Source organism: Anthonomus grandis, chromosome 7 (genome assembly GCF_022605725.1).
Source record: "Anthonomus grandis grandis chromosome 7, icAntGran1.3, whole genome shotgun sequence".
Lineage (NCBI taxonomy): Eukaryota > Metazoa > Arthropoda > Insecta > Coleoptera > Curculionidae > Anthonomus > Anthonomus grandis.
In genome coordinates, this window is record NC_065552.1 from 4,910,744 (window position 1) to 4,931,703 (window position 20,960).

The 20,960-nt window shown below is 31.4% G+C and overlaps 1 protein-coding gene across 2 annotated transcripts in view; it reads right to left on the reverse strand.

Annotated features, from left to right (window-relative positions):
• Positions 1-20,960, reverse strand: part of LOC126738989 (cadherin-related tumor suppressor) — a 452,924-nt gene that overhangs the window by 85,920 nt on the left and 346,044 nt on the right. For both annotated transcript variants that reach the window (XM_050444509.1, XM_050444511.1), the window contains exon 12: positions 8,243-8,430. In XM_050444509.1, the coding sequence (XP_050300466.1) occupies positions 8,243-8,430 (188 nt within the window). The remainder of the gene's footprint in view (positions 1-8,242; positions 8,431-20,960) is intronic.

Consider the following 20,960-nt stretch of genomic DNA (forward strand, 5'->3'; position numbering starts at 1 on the left):
CAGTTGACAGGTCATTGAAGTAAAGTGAACGTGTTTCATTGTGTAAATATGTAAATAAATTAATCGAATATTTCTGATTGTTTTTAGTTCACACCGAACGGGTAAAGTATGTTTTCGCATTATATGTAAACGCTACAGTATGTTTTCAAAATAGATTTGGTCATTGTTTCCGTAACTGCGTTTATGTTGAGATTTTCTATATCTAGTGGTGTATATTTAAGGCTAAAGTTTGTCCAATTGGTTTTTATGACTGTATTTAGTAGTATTATTAGGAGCATTGAATGGAATGCTGAATAGAGTGGGAAAGTGATCATTATTATAGAGATCGTTTAGAACGCTCCATTTAAATATTGTTGAAAGATTTAGATTATCAATCGTAAGGTTAAGGATGCATTATTATATAAAAAAGTTGTTCGTTATCTCAAATATTTTAATTTTCCTACGGATATCCTTGTAATATGAATCTCAAATTAGGCTATGTGCATTAGGGTAACCTACCAAAATAAAAAATGTTAATTCTATTAAATTATTAACTTTTTTTTAAGGTGGATATATTGTAGCGATTTTCCCGTTCATTAAGTGTGTATTGAAACAATGGGAAAATAGTCAACTAATTTATTTACATACTTTACTACGAAACTACGATCTCTCACGACTACTAGATATACTTATTTGTACAATATTTATTTACAACTATTTAAATCTCGCGCCAACAATCTGAACTTTACTTCACTGAACTGACAACTGACAACTATCGGCGATGTGGCTCTTTATATACTCAGCCGAACGCTGCTCCGGTAGATTCCCGCTAACTTTCAAGACGTCTTGCGTTGTACCACTTAAGTCATTCTGGAATGACCGAGAATCAGCTAGTTTTTCGGTGTTTACAATATAAATAAATAAATAAATAAATAAATAAGGTCTTTAATAAGTCAAACAAAGTTACAAATTTTTTTTTTTTTAACAAATAATAATATACAAAATAATGTAATTTAAATATAGTACAGGAATGGCGAAGTCTAGCAAATAAATGCTATTCTACTTAACCATGTGCATGTACCTATGCTTACTAAAAGTAAGAGAAGAAAAAAAGAGAATCAATCCCTAAACTGTTAGCCATATTACAAACAAAAACATAACAGAGCCATTCAATACACCACTTCCAGTATCAATGTGAGGGGAGACCCATATACAGTTCTGAACAATCTATGAAGCAGCAGCGAGAAGCGTCTTAAAGATACAAAAAAAAGAACAAAAATAAATCAGATCATAAATTCACTGGACGATTTTGTGTATCTAAAAGATAATTTTTTACTTTAAATTTAAATTTATTAAAATTGAAAAGTCGAAATTCGTCAGAAAGTGAGTTAATCAAGCTAATTGCATTATAAGAAAAAGATCTAGTATAGAGAGCAGTTCGAAATTGTGGCATTGAAAACTTTAACTTATATCTTATATTGACAGAGTGAGCAGAACGTCTTGTTTTAAAAATGGTACGCAAGATATTAAAATTTCGATCTTGATTAGATAAAAGTTTATATGTAAAATTACTTAAGTGATGTTTCCAAATATTATCCATTCTTAACCATTTTAAATCGATTATTTTTTAAGAGATGTGATCGCGTTTTTTAAGATCAAAAATTAGACGAGCGCAAGCATTTTGCATTACTTGAAGCATATTTTTGTGAAGCGAGTCAAGGCATGGAAAATAGATAAAATCACAATAATTAAAATTTGAAAGAACAAGAGATTCGGTTAACATTTTTCTAAGTTTAAAATTTAAAATGTGTCTATTTGTAAACGGAATCTTTAGCCTCGAGAAAGCCTTACGTCTTAACATCTCCACATGAGAACTAAAACGTAATTGGGAATCAATAATAATACCAAGATTACGGGCTACCTCTACAAAGGGCAGTTTGTTGTTATTTACGCAAATATTCATATTTAATTTGACTATTTCTACCGCGTTCTTGTTACCAAAGACCATAAGGTTTGATTTTTTTGAATTTAAGTTAAGGTTATGTTCAAACGAGATCTTACTTAGCAATTCTAAGTCTTCATTTAAGTGAGCAGATGCAGCGTTAAGCTCATTGGGATGAAAAGAGATGTAAAGCTGCGTGTCATCAGCATAAGCCATTACATGACAGTTTTTTAAGGACAATAAAATATCAGCAGTGTAAATTATGAAAAGCAAGGGTCCCAAAATAGACCCTTGTGGAACACCAGATAAAATATCCAGCTTGCTAGAAGACTCATTATGGTACCGAACTTTTTGATATCTATTGGATAAATATGATTTTATTAAGAATACTGAGTCGGCAGAAAACCCAAAGTATGATAGCTTAGATATTAAAGGTTTATGGTTAATTGTATCAAATGCTTTGGAATAATCAAGCAGGGCTAGCACTGTGACATTGCTGCGATCCGAATTTTCAAAAATGTCATTTGTTACTTTGGTAAGCGTTGTAGATGCACTTAATCCTGCCCTAAATCCACATTGATTATTTGGCAATAAATGTTTAGATAGGAAATAGTCATAAATTTAATTATACATAATTTTTTCAAAAATTTTAGACGCTGTAGGTAAAATACTTATGATACGCAAATCGGAAAAAATCATTAGGATTTGAAATTTTTGTTAAAATCGTTAGAGATTTTAACATGTGTGTATGTTGATAGGCCTATTGCTTCTAAAGTAATGTCAATGTTTACTCTTTCATAGGGAAAATGTTCTCGAATTAATAAAGCTGCATCTCTATTGCATTCTACAGGGTCTAATCTTTCAATATTATTATAGACTGATAACCTAAATTGATCAGTGTCTTTAAGATTTGTTTCTTGTATGCATAGAATTTTAGGACAATGATTTTTGATTAAAAGCTTCAATTCGTATATTGAGCCTATTTATGTTCCAGTGCATTATTGGATCATTTTTCCTTTTTGTTCTGGAAGAAGTAGAACTTGCTGTAGAAAATAAAGGAGGAAGAATTTTCCTTGAACTTTTGGTGTGTTAGTTCTGTTATTTTCTAGTTGATTTTGGATAATGCTAGAAAATAGTTGGTATAGGGTGGATTGAGGAGGTTGTATTTTTTCCGAACTTCAAAAAAGGAGATGTTTACCGTTACCCTAATCTTTTGTATGCTTCGTTCTTTCTTGTAGATTTCACAACCTTTGTATCTAGGGGAATGTTGTTCTTCACAGGTAGGTGGAGGAATGCAGGGATTCTTTTCATGTATCTCTTTTTCACATCTAGAGCGGATTTCTTTGTTTATGCATTTATTCAGTCTATGTCCAAATTTCTGACACTTAAAGCACTGCAAAAGACTGAGGAAAAATGGTCTAATTTTGACGCTTTTGACGCTTTTACTCCTTCAGGGAGTTTTAAATGTAAGAAGCAAGGTGTCTGATGGAATTTTTTGTTCATTTATTTTAGTGTTAAAGCGTTTCACCTATGTAACTCCTTGCGGTTGAAGGTTTGATAATATTTCTCCGGTATAGCAGTATAATAAATTCTTTATTAAACTCATTGCTTGTGATAACTCCTTTTCCTATATTTAGGGATCTGTGTGGTTTTACTATAATCTCCATATTGAGCAATCTATCGATGGGTTTCGATCCTCATAAGGGTTCCATTTCTTAACTTTTTTGTGTTTCTCCTATTAGCGAAGTAATTTCTGTTTGCATTTTAACGATATTGTAAACACCAAGAAACTAGGTGATACTCCGTTAGTCCCGAATGACACAAGTGGCACACCGCACGACGTGTCGAAGGTTATAAGAATCTTCCGGAACAGCGTTTTGCCGAGTATATAGGGAGCCGCATCGCCAATAGTAGTTCAGTGAAGTAAATATTGGCGCGAGATTTAAATAGTTGTAAATAAATACAGTACAAATAAATATCTCTAGTAGTCGTAAATCATCATGTCTTCGTAGTACAGTGTGTAAATAAATTAGTTGACTATTTTCGATTGTTTTAATTCACACGTAAAAAACGGGAAAAACGCAACAGTATAATAAATGGTGAATCTTTTTCAAAACTTTGGTAGTTCTACTAGTGTTTAATCTACCATCCTTTTGGTACCTCTTGTGCTGCTATATACTAGTTGATCATTGTCTGTATAAGGGTGTGTGTCTGGGGTACCTCGGGGGTGTTGTATCTGAATTGACACTAATATGTTAAAAGTACTATTAGAGTACTTTACGACGCTGCTGCAACAAAGCCAGGATATGTAATATTCTGCCAACCAAACCAACAATGCCATAACTAAATACGAAATTACAAACCGGTACTTGACCGCCAATAAAAAAAAATTACAAAAAAAAAATGGTTATGTTGAAAGATCGAATGTGGCTGGCATACCAGCGAGTCTCTTGTGTCAACAAAATTGAAGCGGAGGTGCAGAGAAGATCATTAAGCCCGGGCAGCGAGTGTTTGCTCAACAAATACACCACACAGTTGATTTAAGGCGTTAGAGCGCGGACAAAATCAATATGGCGTCCATTGTTACAACTTAAAGTCTCCATTAGTTGTCTCGTTAATGACGCGGTAAATTTTCACGGTTATGGGAAATATATATATAGTTGAAGGGCCTCAAGGTGCCACCGGAGAGCGTGAAAATCACTATTTTCTTATAATAAAATCGTTTTAAGGTGGATAATAAATTATGACGGTTTGACAGTTAATAGGTGCGAAAGTGTTGAAGTGCTTCGACAGGGTGCTACTTATTGGCAAATTAAATGAGCTGGCGCTTTCGCAATAATATGTCTCCTTCGACGGTGTATAATTTTAACAGGCCACGCCCCTTTTTTTTAACGTAAAATATGCAGCAACATCTTGGATTTTGAATAATCTTTTAGTTTCTCCTCTAGATTAATTAGCAATTTGGTAACGTCTAAGAGCTATCAATGTTAGATGTATGCTGAATGTTTCAAAGGCAAAACGATACCTGCCAATTCAGAAATATTTTGAAGTTCCCGCCGTTCATTTAAATCAATACTACCAACTTAGAAATATCATTAGTTTTAAAGGCAACCAATACTGCCAAACTGAAAACAAAACTTGGACTGTAAACCTAAAAAAATTAGAAAGAGCAAATCAATTGTGCTAACTTAAGAAAACCCTGATTTTCCCTATTCTTTAAAGGTAGAACAGTTCCTCCAATAGGGGGAAATATTCTGTATCTCTCACTACAGGTAAAAAATACAAAATAACCTGAATGTCTGAGTCTTTGAAGATCATGGCCGTTTAATACTAAATCAGTATTGCCAACATAAAAAATTATTTGAATCTACTAAAAGTATTTAAAGCACAGACAACCCTGCCAATTTAGAAATATTTTAAATTTCCCGCTTATTCAAATCAATACAACCAACATAAACTAAAAATCAAACCTAGATTGCCAACCTGAAAAAAATATCCCTGTTCATCAGTTGTCAAGGGCAAATTAATAATGCCAACATAAAAATAATTTGAATCTGCAAAGGTTTAAGGTTAAAAGCCTAGACTTTCAACTCAAAAATACTCTGCAATTTTGATTCTTTCATGTTAATGTTACTAACTTAGAAATAACTTAAATTCTGAGCGCCAGACTACGAATTTCCCAACTTTGCACATCTAAATCATTACTACCAAATGAGAAATTCTTGAAATCTACAAGTTTTTCGAATCAGCACTAACAAAATAACAATATCCTCAATTTTCGAGTCTTGCCAAATAAATACAATAAAAGTATGTCAATCAAATGCTCCTAAAACATCAGAATCAGTATTGATTATTTTAAATTTTATTTAATTAAATTTGCAAATAATTCAGATCACTACTACCAACCTGGAAACCTTAAAGTTTCAGAACCAGATCAATAAAATACTTGGCAATATATGTAAAGCCGTACATTTTTTCTTCTGAGCCAATATGGGAAAATCAAATCAGTGGTGCCAACATAAAAATTATTTGAATCTACTGTAAGTAGTTAAAGGATAGCCTTGCTAATTTAGCACTATTTTGAATTTTTCGCTCATTCAAAACAATACTGCCAAAACGAAACGAAAAACCAAATCTGGACTGGCAACCTAAAAAATTAGCAAAAGCAAATCAATGGTGTCAACCTAAAAAAAACCGTGACTTTTTCCAATATAGACATACCCTGTGAGTTTTTGAGTAATCAGTACTTCAAAGTCAGTTTTTCAATATTGCCAACATAGAAATGTATGTAATTTTAGAATTTTTCAAGCTTAATCAGTACTGACAACTAGAAATAATTTAAATTTCCCACGCATTCAAATCAGTATGACTAACTCGAAAAATAAAGTTTTAAAGGAAAAGCAATACTGCCAACCAATTAAATTAACTTTTACAGAAGTAAATCAATGTTGCCAACTTAATAAAAAACCTGATTTTCACCAGCTTTCAAGGGCAAACTAATAATGCCAATATGAATCTGCAAAGGTTTTAAGGTCACCTTAATAGTACCAACTCAAAAATATATTAAAATTTTGAGTCTTTAATGTTAATGCTACCGAGTTATAAAAAACTGAAATTTTTGAGTGCCACCTCAAAGTTAAAAATTCATCAATTTGCCAAAGCCAGATTATTACTGCCAATCTAAAAAATGTCCTTAAACTACCAAACGAGAAATTTTTCATCCTCCAAAAATACTACCAAAATAGCAATATCCTCAAGAGAGCAATTAAATTTGGCTAAAACAACAGAATCGGCACTACAAACATAAACCAAAATAACCACGAAAATATTCTAAATTTGCAAATAGTTCAAATCACTTCTACCAACTTCGAAACTCTAAAGTTTCAAAGTCAAATCAATACAATACTTGGTAAATCAATATTGTCAATTTAGCACTTCTGTTATACTCTAAGTTACTTCTTTTAAGTAAATACTACCAAGTCTGAAGTTCTAAGACCAAGTCAGTAGTGCCAACCCAAAAATACTCTGCAATTTTGATTTTTTCATGTCAAAAATACCAATCTATAAAAAACCGTAATTTCTGAGTACCGACTAAAAGTGAAAAATTCCCTAATTTTTCAAAACCAAATCTTTATTGCCAACCTAAAAACGTTTATTTTCAAAAATTACCAGCCTCTTAGATCAATAATATCAACTTAAACACTTTTTAGTTTTAAGACCACGTCAGTACTATCAAAGAAGAAATTCCTCAAATCCCTAAATTTTTGGAATAAACACTACCAACTCAAAAATCCAAAGCCTTTAAGGCAAACTCGTTACTACCAAAATAGCAATATTCTCAATTTCCGAATCCTGCTAAATGAACACTCCATATAATTATAACAAACAAATGCTCGTTAAACACCAGAATCGGCACTGCCAACCTAACCCAAAATACCCTGAATTTACAAACGATTCAAACCACTGCTACCAAACTGGAAACCCTAAAGTTTCAAATCCAAATCAATTCAATATTTGGCAAATCAATATTGCCAACCTCAGACTTCCGTAATACCCTAAAATTTTTTTTTAAGTGAATACTACCAACTCTGAACTCTTAAGGCCAAACCAGTGATGTCAACACAGGAATTCTTCAAATCCCGAAATGTTTCATAGCAAGCTACCAACCTAACAACTCTGAAGTTTCAAGAATGAATCAAAAACATCCTAGACCTCTATTTCACTTTTTTTCGTCCCAATATCTAGTAATGCTAAACTAAAACTTTTGGTCTTTTAAACCAATACTCCCAAACCCAAAACGCTCAACTGGTTAAGGTATTCGGTGACTTATCAAATGCATCTAACTATGATGACCACCTTGAGACTCCTCTTGCCATTTAATACCACTATACGTAGTGAAAAGACCCTCTGAACCACTTTGAACCACCTAAAAAGTGTGGTTTATTCGACAATTGCAAAATGAAAACAGGAATTTTCCACGCAAAATGAACGATAATTTACGGAATTACTCTATCGCTGAGGCACCAATAAACATACCAAAATTAAACGTGAAAAACCTTAGTGAAAAAATTCTGGAATTGCTATTAAAGTTCTTTAAAGAGATCATATTGTTAGTGAGTGCTGCGCTGAATAAAATTCCTCTAGAAAATACACATAATTTAGGCATTTTTTTCAAAGATAATCAAAGAGTTCCACAAGAACGGTTCCCCAAGATCCCTGCCAGGAACAAAAAAGAATTGTTGGGCAATTTACTGAGGAAGAGAAACGAAGAAGAAACCTAAAACTTACTAGTAAATAAAACCTAAAACTTAAAACACTTACCTGTACAGTGGATGACAACCGTTTCTCCGGTGAATATGCCTGATCTGTAGCAGTGACCATCAAATTATATAAACTGATGGTTTCCCTGTCCAGAGGTTTTACACTAATAATGGTCCCGTTGGGGAATATCCGGAAGTCGTTGTTCGGGTCACCGGACGTGATCGTGTAAGTGATTTTGCCATTTTCACCTGAAAGTAAACGAGAAAAATGTAAATTCCCTACTCGGCTTAAAGGTCACAAAAGTCACTGAAAAGATAACATGTAACCAACAGTCATTACTGTCATTTATCAAAAACAAAAAAACTGTCATTACCATTATTTATAACAGACTAAATATTTTTGACAAAACATTTTCTTTTTTATTCGATTTGAAAACGGTTTTAGGACTTTTTGGATTTGTCACTTGTCATTGTTGACATTTGCCACTGCCTTAACTTAAAAATGTGATTTTTTTAACAGATCGGAATAAAATTCCTTAACAAGTATGTCAGTTTTGACAGGATCACTGAAAACCATTTAAATTTAAAAAAAATGAGTTTTCCAGGTAAAATTTAAGCCCGATCGATTTGGTTTGATTTAAATTTAAAATTTTACAGTATCGTATATAAAAACAGGCGATTTATTGTATTAGATCGGATTGAAAATGCTTTTAATGCTCTTGAAGATATGGAAAGCATAGGACTAAAAATATTTTGGATGCCCATAAGCTCACGCTGAAATCTAGATTGAAATTTCCTTTAAAACTGGAAAAAACGAGCTGGAGTTAATGTACTAGAATGTATAGAATCGGAATGAAAATATTTTTAAAATTTATTGATCGTTCATTGGAATACAACATAAATCAAACCAAATGGCATCCTTAAATATTCATAATGGCCATCGGGCTTGATAAATGCTGTTTTTGGTATTGCATCATCATCTAAAGGAATCTGGTGGTAACCTGAAGCTAAGTCCAGAGTGCGCAAATATATTTATCTAATATGGTAATGGTTGGTCCATTTTCAGACATTTTCGATTTCTTGTATGATAGTCTTTGCATATGCTGACTCCGATTCTTGTATAATTTCATTATCCATGAGCTCCTTTACAAGTTCTCTAACTTTTTCTCAACAGTCTGTATGTTACTGGTTGGACATCGGACAACGCAATTGACATTTTTACGACATCTGTTTTACAAGATCTCGTAAAGAATTTGCAAAACAAGTGCGATAATTAATTAGAAGATTGACTAAGGCCTGACGTTGAATGGTTAATTGCCTTGGGGCGCGATAAGGGAGGTATAGGTTTATCTCTCTGTTTATGTCTTCCCTGGACATATTTTTTGCAATTTAGTCTTGAACATACCCTGTTCATAGTTGTGTTTGTACAAGATCTACTGCAAAACCGACTACTCTATCAATTCCCAATATTTCTGACTTATTATTAAATGGTCAAAGACCAGAACTTGGAGTCATCCTATTTGTTACAAACTCTTTACGTACGAAGCTACTCAAAATTCAAAAAAGCGAGCGGCGGTGAACGACGTACGACGCAAGAATTTACATACTTTATCACGTATCGGTTTTTTCTCGCGCTGGTGCCTCATTTGTGAATTCAAATCAGACGAACAGTACCAGCATTTATCTCTGAATATACCGGGAAACGACCGTGGGTTTTTTTTCCATGCTCCTTTGCAAATGCCCAACGATAACAGTTCGTGTCGTTAACGATCACTCGTCGTACCTAGAAAATGTAAGAACAACGATTTTATTGGATTTTGATGCCTCGAGCCAATAGAAATAACTGAATTGTACTGGTTAGCATAACCGAGGAGGATCTTTCATGTTCCTAAATATTCGTGGCACGTCTTTGATGAATTTTGAGTTTTTAGTAGCATCCAGGTATGTAATTATATCCTGTATTAAAAAGGGTTTTCACTTCATAATTCAACTAAAGTTGAGGCATTTAAAAGAAAATATTTAAAAAATTAAAATGCTTATTTCATAATTCAGTTTCCTTCTTTCATTAAAAATAAAATAATTTTGTTAATAATTTATTAATTTCTATGTAAAATTACTATTAATTATTAATTTGAATGACTATAAACTATTAATTTGTATGCCATGTGACAATACGAGCAACACCGGCACACGGACTATTCGCGGCACATCAAAGATTCTAATAGATCTCTGAACTGGGGCCGTATTTACGAAATTAGAGGATTTCTCACGAAAAATCGATATTCGCATTTTCGACCGCTTCGTATGCGAACTTTTTCGCATGCGGTGTCTCGAATGGGTATATACCATTCGAATTTCAAAGTTCGTGTGCGATTCTGCCACTTGTCTTGTTTTGATTTTAAACTAGCTTTGTTTTTTTTAATTTGTGAGTTGGTTAAGTATTTTCGTAGTGTTTTTTGTTGTTTATTAAAATAATAATAATCAAATAGCAAGATTAAACAATTTTGTGCAAAGAAACGTCGTCGATGCACTGGAAGAGACTGAAACTCTGGCAGATAGAAGGAATAGGATGTACTCTTCATTTCTTGACCCATTTGAAATGTATTCAGATGCTCTTTAATAATTTATATAGATTAAGCAAGCCTATTACGATGGAATTGATGTGCTCTTTATGTGCTCCAGAGACTGTGTAATCTGTCCGCTACTTTTATCCTCAAGGCTTGTGCAGTTTTAGCCGAAAAATTTGGGTGAATTTGCTCGATTTTAATTCCGGGTGCTCTTCTATAAATGAAATTAGTTCTTTCTTTTGCTCACTTAACACAAAACCGCAATATGTATTTTTTATTTTTTGAATTCTTAAAAAAAAAGTCATTTCGCAAAAACTCAAGAATCGCCATAAAAAGACCTCAAAATTCTCTGATGTTTTAAACTTAAATTTTAGGTTAGGTTAAAAAATCTTTATCGTCTTCATCCCGGTTGACATGGCCTCCAACAGCACTCGACTTTGCTACGTTGCCACTACATTTCATGTTCGCATGCGAATGAAATTTCGAATGCTATTCAAAAATGCACTTTTTAATTCGTGTGCGAATTTTGCCGCTCGAAATTCTCGGATGGTTTCGAAAATATGGCCCCTGGACTTTGTGACGTTTTGAAAAATTTATTAATGGTAGCGACAAGAAAAAAACTCATTGCGCCACTTAATTATCTAATTACTTATATCTATGTCTCTATAACATATGCATATATGTTTATTTTAATTATTTTAATACATGTAAATGCTTTTTTATTTTATTGATATTTATATACTTACTACTCAATAGAAATACTCGTCTAAGCAAGATAATCTTAAAAAAATAATTTTAATTATTTTTATAAATTGAAGTAATTTTTTAGGTCACTTACTGGGCGCAATGATTACAAAATTTGTAACTTTTATATTTGGGAATTAAATATGTAAGACAAATCGTCTATCTTATGATATTTTAGTAACTCTTATTTTGAGTTTGGATGTTAATTGTTTATAAATTGAATTAATTGACCTTAGAACATTGAAAGGCTAGAATTAGCATTGCCGTGGAACCATGGGCAGTTTGTTTGCTTGCAACATCTCTGATCCAATGATGCCAAATGCTTATGTAGAAATGACAAAAAAAACACACTTGATAATATCAAAAAAAATTGTCACTTATTTTGACAGGCGCAAAACAAAACTATTCCTCTCTAATAAAATATTAAGCATACACAGTCAACATTCAAAGTTAAATGAATGTAGATAATATATATTAGAGAAAAAGGCAACAACATCGCAACGCCGCTCGATCCCATTGTTAAATCCACTGACACAAGTAACCTTTACCAGTGACGTCGTCAAAATATATTTACATGATAAATATTTATTATTAATAGATTATGCTTTAAATTATAAACAATATTACCGTTTGTGAGCTCTTGTGTGTTTTTTAACGTACTTCATTAGAGTAAAGGTACTTATCCGATAAAAAAGCATTTTTATGGAAATTAAATATTTTATATTTGTTATAGATTTTTTAATAAGTTTTTATTATTCTACGGTTATGACGACAATTGTCCCTTGATATGATGTTATGACAGAAGTTCACAAATGTCGAATGGAAATACAAAATGGTTTGTCAAGATGGCATCAGTTTTTGTCTGCGGTGTTGTCATTTCAAATTTTTTACACGCAGTTTTAGGAATAGTAATGCTAATAATTTTTTTTTTGCTTTAAAGATGTAATTTTTGCGCTTAAAATAACATATATCTCTTTCTACTTTTTATTCTTGATCCAAAATTTAACATGAATAAATTAAATTATGTATATGTGTTGATATATATAGCTAAAAATTTCCGGTTTTGAAAATGTGTGTAAACTTGACAACAGAGAATCGCTCGAGAACAAAACACCCCCCCTTGCCCCTGGTACATGTTGAACTCAAACAAAGTTGTTGTTTACTAATTCTAGCATTTCAATGTTCTAAGGGTAAACCTTGTCAGTGGTTAAAAATTAAATTAAAACTATAATATTTTGAAATGTATTCTAACCAATAAATCTCTCCAGTCCATTTTCGACTCTCATGGCTTAATCATGCACATTAAATCACCTACCAGAATAACTAAAACCAGCTCTAATACAATAGATTATGTCGTATCTTCCTTTGAGCCAGATTTCGTCGATTGTACTGTCTTGAGCTCAGGTTTCTCAGACCATAAAGCAGTGTTAACAAAGTTTTCCATAACTAAATCTAAAAGTAAAAATGTTCAACGCAAATTAGGCCGTATTTTCTCGGACAAAAATTTTCTACATTTTAGGCACCTTTGTCAATCAACTGACTGGAATATTCTCTCTGACGACGTTGATTCAGAATTCTCTAGATTTGTAAACACGCTATCTAGTCTTTCTCAGAAATCCTTTCCTTTGAGACCTCTTAAAAAGAAGCAACATAACCCCTGGTTTATCCAAGGCTTGCGTACATCTGCTAAGAACATGCGCTTATTATCTCATCTTAAGAAATTTTCAGACAGCGCTTTTTTTCATGAATACGTAAGACTTTACAAAAAGATTTATCAGAGAACTTTAAAAGATTTAGTTAGAAGACAAAGATCAGTCTTCCAACTATCGCCCTATCGCTCTTCTTCCCACACTTTCAAAAATTATTGAAAGATTGGTTAAAAAAATACTTCTATCATTTTTGCTAAAATATAAAATACTTACTGCCCATCAAATTGTATTTTTAAATAACAAATTCACAAATGATGCTATGTTTTCTCTTTTTAATAATGTATACTCTAGCTTAAACAACCAACATCCTACAGCATCAATTTTCTGTGATTTTTCTAAAGCCTTTGATTGTGTTAATCATTACATCTTATTAAAAAAGTTGCAATATTACGGGTTCAGAGGAGCGCCTTTTGAATGGTTTAAGTCGTATCTCAATAACAGAAGTCAAACTGTGAGAATTGATTCGACTATGTCTTCTTGCAAGCCAATACAAAGTGGAGTGCCTCAAGGTTCCGTACTTGGCCCTATTTTGTTTCTTATCTTCATCAATGACATTGCTCATCTAAATATTAACGGTAAAGTCTGTCTATTTGCTGATGATACTAGTTTTACCTGGAGTAATCCGGATATTTCTACACTTCATAGAACCGTATCAAGTGATTTAGGTACCATCAAATCATGGTGCGACTCTAATCTCCTTTGTTTCAACATTTCCAAAACTAAAATGATGTCCTATAAAAATACCTTGCAATCTTTTGTACTTGGTAACGCAACAATTGACGAAGTTGATTCTGTAAAGTTTTTAGGGCTAACTGTTGACAACTCATTAAAATGGGACACACATATTGACTCTTTATCAAGAAAATTAAGTTCCGCCTGTTTTGCGTTAAGATCAATTTCTAAGGAGCTTAGCCTGTCCACTTCTAGAACCGTTTATTTTGCCCTTTTTGAATCGTACCTTCGATACGCCCTTCCATTCTGGGGTAAATGTAGTGCAACTCAATTTAACCGTATTTTTAGACTACAAAAGAGAGCTTTACGTTATACACTGAGACTTAAATACAGAAGTCATTGCCAGCATTTCTTCAAAAAATTTCAAATATTAACTCTTCCATCTTTATTCATATTTGAGTCCGTTTGTCTAATACGCAAACACGGTTCAGCATCTGATAGGCCTTCCCATAGTTATCCACTTAGAAACACGGAACATGATCTATACCTGCCTACCCCACATTCAGAGTTAAAAGCATTCTTACTGGAGAGAGCTTTCTACACAGTTAACGATTTTTTTATAATATAATAATATAAATAATAATATAAATAAAAATAAAGATAAATAGGTTCTCAAAGCAAAACTTAAAATTATAATACAAAAGGAAAAACTTATTAATAAAGGAACCCACAGAACGTGAGATAAAAATATAATGTTAAAATAAATCCATAATATCTAAGAGTTCTATTAGTTGATCCAATACTAAAACAGTTTGTCACATTCGGGTTTGATAGTCTATGAAGTATAATCAATAGTCTAAATAGGATAATTCAGAAACACAATTACCAATCTTAAACTTATAGTTCTCTTATGATAGAAAGTGATTGTGATTTAAGTTTACTTACCTATTTTTGGCATTATATATTTTTTCTTTTACTTTATTTTTAAACAAATGTATTGAATTTAGGATAGTAAATGTTAAGTGAACTTTGGGGGTTATAATATATAGAGAATAGCGTTACCCCAATGAAGTTTAGACTTGAAGGCAACAGCCCCTATTAAAAAGCCCATATATTAGGTGTGGCTGTACTAGTGCTATGCAGAATAAGTTCAAGCATAAAAAATCATTTTTTTTTAAATTTCTTAAACTTTCCAATGTTTTATTGTTTAGTATTAAACGCATTTTTTAACCAAACATTCGACTTTTTTAATATGATTTTCTATAAAATTTAATTAGTTCTATGAATCTTAAATAAAATTTTGGTCACTTATTGGGAACCACAATCTTAAAATTTAATTTCTTGACCAACATTTTTAATATTTTTATGAACTTAAGAATTTTTTTTAATTACGTATTGGGCGCAATGACTAAAAATTTCTCATTTCTATGATACTTTATAAATTTCTATATATTTTGAACATATTTTTGGTTACCTAACTGGTCGCCATGACTTACCAAATCATGTTTCCTCTATCTATGTTCATTATAATTTTAAACACATTTTTAGTGACTAGCTTGGCACCGCGATCCAAAAACTCGAATATTTTTTATAAATTTTCGTTAATTGATGAATTTAAGAAATTTTTTCCTTCACGAATATGGGCACAATAGCTTAAAAGTTTGTAATTTTTATTATAATTTCTTGACTTCTATGCATTTTGAACATTATTTTGGACAATAATTAACAAGTGAAAAATTCCAAAACATTTCCAAAACTAAAATGATGTCCTATAAAAATACCTTGCAATCTTTTGTACTTGGTAACGCAACAATTGACGAAGTTGATTCTGTAAAGTTTTTAGGGCTAACTGTTGACAACTCATTAAAATGGGACACACATATTGACTCTTTATCAAGAAAATTAAGTTCCGCCTGTTTTGCGTTAAGATCAATTTCTAAGGAGCTTAGCCTGTCCACTTCTAGAACCGTTTATTTTGCCCTTTTTGAATCGTACCTTCGATACGCCCTTCCATTCTGGGGTAAATGTAGTGCAACTCAATTTAACCGTATTTTTAGACTACAAAAGAGAGCTTTACGTTATACACTGAGACTTAAATACAGAAGTCATTGCCAGCATTTCTTCAAAAAATTTCAAATATTAACTCTTCCATCTTTATTCATATTTGAGTCCGTTTGTCTAATACGCAAACACGGTTCAGCATCTGATAGGCCTTCCCATAGTTATCCACTTAGAAACACGGAACATGATCTATACCTGCCTACCCCACATTCAGAGTTAAAAGCATTCTTACTGGAGAGAGCTTTCTACACAGTTAACGATTTTTTTATAATATAATAATATAAATAATAATATAAATAAAAATAAAGATAAATAGGTTCTCAAAGCAAAACTTAAAATTATAATACAAAAGGAAAAACTTATTAATAAAGGAACCCACAGAACGTGAGATAAAAATATAATGTTAAAATAAATCCATAATATCTAAGAGTTCTATTAGTTGATCCAATACTAAAACAGTTTGTCACATTCGGGTTTGATAGTCTATGAAGTATAATCAATAGTCTAAATAGGATAATTCAGAAACACAATTACCAATCTTAAACTTATAGTTCTCTTATGATAGAAAGTGATTGTGATTTAAGTTTACTTACCTATTTTTGGCATTATATATTTTTTCTTTTACTTTATTTTTAAACAAATGTATTGAATTTAGGATAGTAAATGTTAAGTGAACTTTGGGGGTTATAATATATAGAGAATAGCGTTACCCCAATGAAGTTTAGACTTGAAGGCAACAGCCCCTATTAAAAAGCCCATATATTAGGTGTGGCTGTACTAGTGCTATGCAGAATAAGTTCAAGCATAAAAAATCATTTTTTTTTAAATTTCTTAAACTTTCCAATGTTTTATTGTTTAGTATTAAACGCATTTTTTAACCAAACATTCGACTTTTTTAATATGATTTTCTATAAAATTTAATTAGTTCTATGAATCTTAAATAAAATTTTGGTCACTTATTGGGAACCACAATCTTAAAATTTAATTTCTTGACCAACATTTTTAATATTTTTATGAACTTAAGAATTTTTTTTAATTACGTATTGGGCGCAATGACTAAAAATTTCTCATTTCTATGATACTTTATAAATTTCTATATATTTTGAACATATTTTTGGTTACCTAACTGGTCGCCATGACTTACCAAATCATGTTTCCTCTATCTATGTTCATTATAATTTTAAACACATTTTTAGTGACTAGCTTGGCACCGCGATCCAAAAACTCGAATATTTTTTATAAATTTTCGTTAATTGATGAATTTAAGAAATTTTTTCCTTCACGAATATGGGCACAATAGCTTAAAAGTTTGTAATTTTTATTATAATTTCTTGACTTCTATGCATTTTGAACATTATTTTGGACAATAATTAACAAGTGAAAAATTCGTCTTTCTTACATTTTAGTTATTATCTAGTCACTTAATGGATGTCACGATAAAAAAATAGTTTTTGAACGTAATTTTCTACAAATTTTAATTATTTTTTACGAATTTTAAATTTAGTTTTAGTCAATTAATTGAAATCGCAAAATAAAAAAAATAAATTGTTTTAACATTTTAATTATCTTTAACTTACGGCAAAAGACCTAAAAAATTTGTAATTTGATAATAATTTAGTAGTTTATATATGTTTTAGGGCACCTATTGGGCACTAGGACTGAACATTTTTATTTCTTGTCCCTTTTATCCTAATCCCACATGAAACAAGTATCCAACATCTTTATAGCTTCTTTTACCAATATTTCGGTAAAATCCAATTTATTGCCCAATACAGTCTAATTCGAAAAATAATAAAATTTTAGTATCCCGATTTTTACATTCTGGGAATCAAATTTCACTACTCAAGAATACGTAAAACCAAAAACAATTGCCATTTTATTACCTTTAGACATGTACTGCAAACCAATGGGTCGTAAAACTTTGTCCCGATAACATAAACATTTATTAGTATGTTTTTATTATACATTGCTAATTGAAGACACTCAAATTGACACTGTAATTTATTTATAATTAAAGAGAGGGTAATTTGTGGCTTCTGGGTGATCCAGAGCATACCAAATGTAGTAACATAATTATATAATTACATTCCAGACATTTCGGTGGCTCTAAAATGGTCATATAATATCATCCACCATGCACACTATATACTAAAACAAAATGTCTATTCTTATATAGATATTTCCGTCTCTATCGTATCAAACAAAAAGAACAATTCGCTCACGACTTTATATTAAAAAAAAAAAAGAAAAATCCGGTGAATAATAATGACAGAGAGTGACACATTGATTCGGTACAAGTGGAAATTATAGGAAAGGTCTATTTTCTAGATATGCAGGTAATTACGTGTCATTACCGACGCTGAGAAGTGACCCGGGGGTCGAGCAAACGCTATAGAATTCGTGGGCTCGTTCCATCAACTTTGCGAGACAGCTTGAGACCCGGGGAAATGTGCGAAAGAAGGTTATAAAGTCATTATTTTGGTTTTTTCTGTTTTTTTTTTCTGTAAAAATTCTTACCGGTTTAATTAGTGGTTTATTGACACGCCTATGGATAGGAATCGTATTTGCGGGCTTTTTATTGGATTTTAAACACAATGTTGTCGAATTATTCTTTGGTGGACTTTACGACCTCATGATATGAATTAAATATATCAATTTTTTCTGAGATTTCAATTAATTTTATAAATTTCAGATATGAAGTTTGTTATTAAAAATTTAAAACATTTATTAGGCGCATATTTTTTTGGGTTAAAAGCTCTGGATGACTAAAGGCTGGCCAGAACAGCGGTACCATTCTATTTTAATTTATTTAAGAAAGGTTTGCTTCTTCACTGTGGAAACTATCGTGCGATGTTCAGTTTCAATTGATGTTCCATAATGTACACATTTATTTATTGGCGAGGAATTTAATTGTAAACTTACGATTTTTCGGTGGATCGAGTATGTATATCAGAAAGTTATTACGTACCTAACTTATAAAGTGGTGATACCGCTTTTATGATACCTTAAATTCAAGGTCTTTTAGAGTGGTATTCACCTTCACAAGAATTTTTCCTAAATTTCATACAGGATCAAAGAAAGGTATAAGTTAAATAAAATAAACTCTGTTTTTACGAAGTGTAATTTTATTTAATTAGATGCCCAAAATGCATTCCACTTTTAGCTAAACAATAGTATAATGTATTTTCAAACTCATTTCTCACATGTTAAAAACCTTCTCTTGAAATGGATGCACACTTTGTAATAAATCCGTTGCCAAAGATAATCAAGTACTCTACGCTAAACTGTTTTTTCTTGTTTGCTGCTGATTAATATCCAATTTAAGTCGAGTGTGTTGAAAAAATTGTTAAAAAACTGAGATCAATAATATTTAGGTTCAAAACAAATAAAAAAATCTTAAACAACAAACAAATAAAAATAATATATTATTTTTTAGTAGGTATATTCTTATATTCAGTACGGAATGCTACGTTGGGGAGGTACCTATGAAACACTTATGACGAGATTGGAAGTGATGCAAAGGTTGTATTTTAAAGTATTGTTTAACAAAAGAAACTCATAGCTTACTCATTTATTATATAACGATAAATAATTTGTTGGATATTCACCAAATATATTGTTTTATACTTCTTACAATGCGGCACGAAAGAATGTATGAATTGGAAAACATCGCACACGACCATAACACAAACAGGACAAAATAACGAAAACTGCTAAAACAATAAAAAAAATTGAACAACGATCAAATGAATTTTTAGATCCTTATATTTATAGTTTCATTCCAATCGAAATTCGAAATACATTCTACATAAAAACTTTTAAAGAAAAAGTAAGAAAATGGATACTTTCATTAAATAACCGGACTTAATAGCCAAGCTTTAAAGGAATATTTAAAAAAAACTTTTTGTGTTTGTTTGTTTAATTATAGTTTTAATATAGTAAATGTTGAATAGAGTAAATTAATTAAGTTCTTGTATATATTTTGTATTATTGTTATTTTAATAAAAATATATTGTGTATTATGCTCGAAATAAATATCTCTACACTTCCACGAACAAATCCTTAACGATTTTAGTGGTTCTTTCTTATTTATTTCTATGTAAAGTTAAACTGTAGCAATAGGAATCTTGAATGTATATTAGAAATAAATAAATTTTGAATTTGAGGTTGTACTTCACCGTCAAAAAAGTCTACATTATGCATTTTCAGATCAGTGCATTCAGAGAAGAGGTCCAATAGAATGGCCGGCGAGATCACCAGATCTAAAACCCCTCGACTTTTTTTCTGGGGTCATTTAAAAACTGTTATGTTTAGAATGCAACTAGCTTCATGCGACGATAATCGGCAACGAATTATTACAGAATGTGCATCTATTCGAAGAGAAGTGTTTTAAAATGTGAGAACTGAATTTGAAAATATATTATGCTTTTGTTTAGCACTAAGCTTGCCAGCATTTTGAGCATCTAATTAAATCGCTTCATAAAAACAGAGCTTATTTTATTTAACTTATACCTTTCTTTCACCCTGTATAAAGTTTAGAAAAAATTCTTGTGTCAGGTGAATACTACTCCAAAAGACCTTTAATTTAAGATATTACAAAAGAGGTGGTGTCAGTTAAAATTTTGGACTTGGAGTGCATCGGGTCCAAGTGGTGACCCTATAACAAAAATATAGTTCCCCCTACCTGTATAACATTAATGCAAATTTGCGCTTTGCTAACTTTTTTACGGACGCATAACAATCTTTATAAAGTGAGTTAATGCGACTAAACTAAGTGGGTTGCGTAAATAATTTCACTCTTTGTTGCAGTCAAGGCCATTTCTTAAGAAACCATGGAAAGCTGAATGAGACACTTAAAAATAAAATAGCATCTTTTGAAAACACAAAAAAATTTATGCATTGAACGTATGAAAAGGAACAGCCAAGTCTTCGAAGGGGAAGCTTCGGATATCGAAAAATCACTTTCCTTACAACTTGATAAACTTATACAAAGAAACTCTTTGCTGGAAGCTTTAAAATTAATAAG